The 6818-nt window shown below is 50.1% G+C and overlaps 4 protein-coding genes across 4 annotated transcripts; 2 read left to right on the top strand and 2 right to left on the bottom strand.

Annotated features, from left to right (window-relative positions):
- Positions 1-237: 237 nt before the first annotated feature.
- KD926_005316 (putative 2-hydroxychromene-2-carboxylate isomerase) lies at positions 238-1089 on the top strand (the record flags this gene model as incomplete). The annotated part of the gene is made up of 3 exons (XM_053098566.1): positions 238-312; positions 381-830; positions 886-1089. The coding sequence occupies 3 exons, from the start codon at positions 238-240 to the stop codon at positions 1087-1089; spliced, it is 729 nt and encodes a 242-aa protein (XP_052957691.1).
- Positions 1090-1273: 184 nt separating this feature from the next.
- KD926_005315 (uncharacterized protein) lies at positions 1274-1706 on the bottom strand (the record flags this gene model as incomplete). The annotated part of the gene is made up of 2 exons (XM_053098565.1): positions 1274-1398; positions 1466-1706. The coding sequence occupies 2 exons, from the start codon at positions 1704-1706 to the stop codon at positions 1274-1276; spliced, it is 366 nt and encodes a 121-aa protein (XP_052957690.1).
- A 737-nt stretch (positions 1707-2443) lies between these two features.
- KD926_005314 (oxidoreductase, short-chain dehydrogenase/reductase family) lies at positions 2444-4369 on the top strand (the record flags this gene model as incomplete). Its single annotated transcript, XM_053098564.1, has 4 exons — positions 2444-2780; positions 3384-3870; positions 3954-4105; positions 4158-4369. The coding sequence occupies 4 exons, from the start codon at positions 2444-2446 to the stop codon at positions 4367-4369; spliced, it is 1188 nt and encodes a 395-aa protein (XP_052957689.1).
- Positions 4370-4740: 371 nt separating this feature from the next.
- KD926_005313 (aspartate aminotransferase) lies at positions 4741-6655 on the bottom strand (the record flags this gene model as incomplete). The annotated part of the gene is made up of 6 exons (XM_053098563.1): positions 4741-5004; positions 5418-5496; positions 5562-6205; positions 6263-6352; positions 6405-6443; positions 6512-6655. The coding sequence occupies 6 exons, from the start codon at positions 6653-6655 to the stop codon at positions 4741-4743; spliced, it is 1260 nt and encodes a 419-aa protein (XP_052957688.1).
- Positions 6656-6818: the final 163 nt, after the last annotated feature.

The following is a 6818-nucleotide window of genomic DNA, read 5'->3' as shown; positions in this document are numbered from 1 at the left end:
AGAAAAATGGCCGGTTTATAGGGAATACTGAGGTGGCCGACTCGGTGGTGTGGCCGACTCGGTGGTGAAATACGTTAGTTAGTTAACTTACATTGTCCCAACTGTTACACAACGGTTGAACTCACTTGCTCATCAACTCATTACTCAACCACCTGGTCCTGCTCTATATTACTCTTTGATAGGTGTCCCCAGTGGTCACTACTGCTGTACGATTCAACTCCGACACCATCCAACGCCATGGCTACTCCTAGCATCACGTTGTATCTGGACATTGTCAGTCCGTTCTCCTACATTGCATTCCATGTGCTGAGAGTACGTATTTTATTGTTGGGGTCCCAGGATCGAAAGAACGTCCATGTGTAAGCTGACCATGATTCAAGAATTCTCCCGTCTTTTCCCAATGCAATATCACCTATGTTCCTATCTTCTTGGGCGGACTGATGAGCGCCTGTAGCAACACGCCACCCGTCAAGATCAAGAGTAAGACAAGACATGATTTGAACAGCGAGATGACATCGGAACTGACATTGCTGGGCGTCAATTCAGATAAGGACATATGGATTAACCAACAACGACTTCGTTGGGCACGCGCATTCTCTGTTCCCATGTCGGAGCGTGTTCCCGAGGGCTTTCCGGTGCTCACCCTGACCACGCAGCGGGCGCTCTGTGCCATTTCCGAGAAGCGCCCAGATCAACTTGCCCCAGTCATTGAGGCGCTGTATCGCGCCTTTTGGTTAGATAGGGACTCGAAGATTGGGCAGCCGGAGGGATTTGGACCCGTGTTGGAGAAGGTGCTTGGGCAAGCCGAAACACAGGATATTTTGCAAGCTGTACGAGTCCATGCCTACTCAAATATGATCTATCGACGCTAACAGGTGGAAACAGATCAATCAAACGGAGATCAAATCCCTTTTGACGTCAAATACTGACCAAGCGTTTAAGTCGGGGGCATTTGGCCTCCCCTGGTTTGAATGCACCAACGCCAATGGTCAGACTGAGGGATTCTGGGGCATTGATCACCTGGGGCAGGTGGCTGACTTTTTAGACTTGAACCGTCAGGCGGAACAGGGGTTTAGATCGCTGTTATGAGAAGAACAGAGTAGAATAATGCAATAAGATATATGTACCGAAATCGTGGACGATTGATGAGCGGATCGAAATTGAAATTGTTCAATCAACCAAGTGGTTCTATCATCGATCAACAATGAAGAACGTATAACATGAGCCAGCCATGACAGCCGGAGAGTATTAAATATTCACGTAAGAAAGAGAGTTACCGACTTTTAGCACTTCGCCTGCGAATGCTTTTGTTTCGGTCTTGAAGGAACTCCACGATCCTTTCCTTCTCTAGATTATCAATTCGCTCGATCTCCTCGGCATCAGGCAGGTCATTCGGATCTAGGGATCGGTACCATTGTTAGTACTAGACCGCAAAAATCGGGGAGATTGATGGAAGCAAACGCACCTTGGTTGGTAGTTTTGGCGGCCTTCCCTCCCGTCGCAACCGATTGGACCTGCTCCCAGACATTCTGCACGGAATCGGAGGTGTAAATCGCGTTGAGCTTATTCTTCACCTCGCCGATCGACGACCCAGCAATGTCACCGATGCTGCTGCCGATATTCGACACGGTGCTTGATGAGGACGTTGACTTCGGTTGGGAGACATCGGATCTCTGCTCTGAAAGACGCTCGGGCGTTGTGTCCATGACGAGTTGAATGGCGTGGGAAGACTTTCTTGATGGCGTCTGACAGATTCTTACCCCTAGACGTCTTCTGAGGCCGTTGTCGAAACGAACGCGATGAATATTTATTGATGGAGACGGGGCAATGACATCAAATCGGCGCGATGATATCATGGGTGCAGAGCCGGGAGTGGGGCGCCATGTTCCACCTGGAGATGAGGATGTGCATCTTCACGTAAGGCAGCCGGCAAAATCAACGCTGGCAATCGGGTTTTAGTTGGTCAACAGTTCCGAGATCGTTGTGCGACGGCCGCGCGTCGCGACGAGGAAGCCTGGCAGCGTAACGGGAAATCCGCAGCCCTACGGAGGACATCGCGAAATCTTCAGCCTTACAAGTTACAACTTCCGCAGTCCCGCTGGAAGTCAAAGTCGTAGGGCTGGTGGGCTAATACCTACGCAGTAAGGGACCCGCCCGGTGGGTTGTATGCATTGTTTTAATGGTCTAGTCTCCAACTTCCCCTTTGACATGCCTGCTAAGACCCTACTATTAGGCTTAGCCTCACCCTAAACATCGGGCGATGGGGATGACTCAAGCTCCAGAGTCAAGATCATCAAATTGACTAGGTACTAATTCCTCGCTCAGAACATTTTATTCACCCCATCCAGATAGGATCTCGTTTCGGAAAACGCCCACTTGGTCCACGAGAAGAACCAACGTCTTGCGCCCCGCACCGCAACACTTCAGGACACTTTAAGAAACCATGGCATCCGCGATCCTCAAACCTCTAGCAATATTTTACAGTCAGTCCCAATCACAGCGGTATAACAAAACCACCAGAAATGTGGGCGATGCATGGCGCACGCTCGCAGAAAAGCCGTCTACAGACGCTGACCAGTCGACTGTCATCGAAACTACGTTCGACTTCGTCCTAGAAATCAACTATGCGTCCGGCCAGAGACCTGAACTCAACACGACACCGTCAAACATAAGAGCGGTTGAAATGGAAAACCCACGAATCCCTACCATCCGCGCAGACAGCACCTCTTCGACACTATCGCATTTTTGCCGACTACGGGACGGATTTCATCTGGCGACAGGTAGAGGACATCAAATCCGGCGAAGACAGCCATGTTGATGCCGACGAGGTTCTCTCCAGACACCCTTCCTCCGTGCTGGACCTCTATGATGCCTGGGTTGATACGTACTCAACCCTATTCAGAGAGCGATGTGAAGACACCCAGGATTACTCGGCCACCGTGTTTCCGACCGTCTCGGAGGAAAGGAGACGAGTGCTACGCTTGACTTCTTGACGGACCAAGCTCAGTTATTGGCCCGGGAGGAGTTGGTGGAATAGAATTGGCTTGATGATATCATGACCCGCATGCTAACCAAATCAACGCCAGTCAACACATGGTCAAGACCGTATCATAGAGCATCGGAAATCTATTTCGATTGCATTTGCTAGGAGAAAGTCGATCAGATCTCGGACTCCTTGGACTAAAGCCGAGCCGGTCTCCGGTCGCAGCGCTCAAGTAAAAGCCGGGCGTTAACTCCGTCCGTTGTCCTTGTACGGTGCATGTCCGCCAGTCCGCGGGTTTTGGAACCAGAACCACAGATCACGATCATTATAAATGGTCATGTTCTTCGCCATGGTCTATCGTCTTTCCTATTCCAATCATTCACTTCAATTACTACTCCAGCCTCAATCCAACACCACATAACCTATTTTGACTACACTAGTCTAAATCCCAACCAAACCACCATGTCCTTCCCCTACCAACACTTCCTCCTTATCGGCGCCACCTCCGGCATAGGCGCCGCAATGGCCGACCGACTGATCGCGCACGGCGCCAAAGTGACAGCTGTCGGACGCCGCCAGGACCGCCTCGACGCCTTCGTACAGAAGCACGGCCCCGAGAAGGCCAGCGCCGTGGCCTTCGACCTCAGCCAGACGGAGCAGATCCCCGGGTTTGTCGCGGACGTGACGACGCGGTTCCCAAGTATCGACTGCGTGTTTTTGAACGCGGGTCGTCAGCGCCAATATGATCTGTCGACGCCCGAGGGGTTCGATCTCGAGGGCTTCCAGTATGAGGTGCAGGTGAACTTTACGAATCTGGTGGTCCTGACGCAGGCGTTTCTGTCGTTTTTGAGGGGTAAGGCGGAGAAGGGGAATGGGGGGTTTCTCTTGTGAGTTTTTCGGATACAGAGAAAATGAGAGAGAATGAAGGATGGGGAGTAAGCATCCTTGCTAACGAAGATATTACCTATAGTACCGGTACCAACCTGGCTGTCATCCCGGCTTACCCCATGCCGGCCTACTCTGCCTCTAAGGCCGCATTGAGTGCATTCGTGCTGTCCTTGCGTCATCAGCTGAAGAAGACGAATGTGAAGGTGATTGAGCTGTCGCCGCCTGCTGTTCAGAGTGAGTCCTCCCTCTTAGGCCCAAGCAGAACGACGAAGCTAATCGATAATAGCCGAATTGCATGATTACATGACTCCCGAGATTGGACGCACCGTGGGCATGCCGTTGGACCAGTTCGTCGACCAGGCCTTTGCCGGTTTGCTGGAGGGCAAGGACCAGGTGGTTGTGGGCAGCATTGGGAACTCAGAGAGATTCCACCTGATTGTTGAAAAGCGACGGGAGGCGTTCGAGGAGCTGGCGGCGATTATTGATAGCCACCATTAGGCTGGTTGGTGAGGAGTGTAGGCTATTAGAGACATGTTTGGGAGGGCAACAAGTGTTACTTACATGTATGAATAGAGCCAGTGATACATTCTTTTGCAGCTTATAATTATCTCTTGGACATTGTATGATCTAGGTCTTCATGATATGAAGCCCACAAGTATCTGCGAAAACAGATACAACTCTACATTTCAATTTGTACAAGACTTAAACAAAAACAAAAGCAGTAGTAATGAAACAAGTTTTATTCAATCATTATAGTTCGTATCTAGCTATAAAGGTCATGAAGAGCCAATCTAGGTACTATATAGATCACACCACCACAATCACGGACCGGAGTATAGATATAAACACCAAGAGAAGACACAACATCATCAACACTCTCTCGGAACCCTCGAGTTAGACAAGACCGGAGACGTGATGACAATCGTCCCATCAACCGGCTGCTCCGCAAAAATGCCACTCATAGACCGTTGATAGTCGAGCGCATATTGTTCCAGATACTTCAACTGCTCGCGGGCCTTGCGCTTAACCTCATCCAGCTGTTTCCAGAGGCGCTTATCGGTGCGAACGTTGACGCGAATCATGCATCCCCGTCCGTTAAACTTCGCTGGGACATGCCCGGGTCGACACAGCATCTTTTATGATGTTGAAGGACTCGTGTGGGGATTCTTTGTGCATTTCCAGATGTCTGCATTCATGCTATATCCGACTCTCGAATGGCTGCATTGCTCCCTCCGGTATATCATTGAGACCATCGCGAACAATTAGATCAATGCAGCGTGCGACCCTCCTGATACAAGAATCGTTCAGCCCCGCAATGTTGATGCGGCCGTCGGGGACGAGGTAAATATTAAAATGCACCGTAAGCTCGTGGCATTGCTGCGGCGTCAGGCGCAAGTAGCTACTCGCCGTCAGTGTCTGTTGGGGCAAATCGAGGAAGGAACCGATTACCTAAATAGCCCCTTCTCGTGAAGAATATGACTCCAATTCCCGGGTGTCTAGGAAATATTCAGTTATTGTCTCTTGTGAAGGGTCTCAATTCTCTCACCTCTAAAACTTGGAATGACTCGTAAAGGCGTAGACGATTATGTTGCAACCTTGACCTCATCAGGTCGAGCTCCGCGACCCTGTGACCGGCTTGTCAGCCACCTCTACCACATCAAGACTGGACTGCACAAGGATACAATCATACCATGTTTGCCGCAGCATCTGGTCCTTTAGTATGGTATTCACCAGGCGCGCTCCATACGCGGGTGACGAGGAAAACTCTGCACGGATCAAGCGCTGAAGCTGGCTGAGGGTGCACTGAGCTGCTTTTCGACTCCTGGTAACAACGTGCAAGATTCCGACTCGCTCAGAATACAGGCCAAAATTTTTGGAGAATGACTGACACACGAGCATCTCAAATCCCTGTGCTGCAAACAGCCGAATTGGATACGCATCCTCGTTCTCGCCACTACCTAGGCCCTGGTATGCAAAATCGAACATTGGAACATGATTTCGCTTCTTCATCTCGTCGGCAATAAGCTGCCATTGCGGAGACGAAAAGTCCGCTCCTGTAGGATTATGGCAGCAGACTTGAAAAATAAAGATGCTTTTTTCAGGGGCCGCCCGGATGGCAGCTAAACAGCTTCTGAGATCTACCCCACGCTCGTCTCTATCGTAATAATTGTACTTCTCGAGATGAGTCGCCACCAACTTAAATAACGGTTCATGGTTCCCCCACGTGGGTGTTCCCACGTATACTTTCTGACCCGGTGTGGTGGCGACTTTTCTCAAGAACAATGCCCCAAGATGAATTGCACCTGTGCCCGCAATCGTTTGTACAGACGCGACCTAGAAGAAAACCCGTCAGTGATACAACATCGCGGGATTATTCATATGGTCATTTACTCGTTGCGATGCTAATGTTTCACTGTTGGGTCCAAAGACAAGCTCGGCGGCGTGCACCAGATACTCGTCAATGCCAGTGGAGGCGGTATACTAAGAAACGTTTAGTTCTTCTCTCTAGTGGCGACTCAATTGGCATTCGTACATTGTGACCCGGGTCCTCGAAGGAAAGTTTCTCCTTTGCCTAGAGTGGATTGTTAGATTGATTCCCTAGTCACAGCATCTATCAAGCTCAGCCCTGACCATCTTGACGCAGTAGGGCTCATGAATCTGCCCTTCATCGTTTTGGTAGATCCCTATACCCAGGTTGACCTTATGAGGACTGCTGTCGCTATCTACAGCCTTCTTAAGATCCAGCAAGGGATCAGCGGGTGCCAAGGGAATATTATCGAACATCGTATTGCTTCGCACTGGTGGCAGTGTCAAAATCAATCAAATAGTGCCAATGTGATCTGAGGTGTAATCCTATGAGTTGACGATGCATTTATGTAGTCATGGTTTGGTGTCTGCAATTCGCCTGCGTGGGCCCTTTCCATGGTTGGATTCATAAACTCAACAG

Source organism: Aspergillus affinis, assembly GCF_023601865.1.
Source record: "Aspergillus affinis strain CMG 70 chromosome Unknown NODE_25_length_320802_cov_86_012257, whole genome shotgun sequence".
Lineage (NCBI taxonomy): Eukaryota > Fungi > Ascomycota > Eurotiomycetes > Eurotiales > Aspergillaceae > Aspergillus > Aspergillus affinis.
The sequence above is the reverse complement of the archived record's forward strand: the minus strand, read 5'-3'. Positions and strand labels throughout refer to the sequence as shown.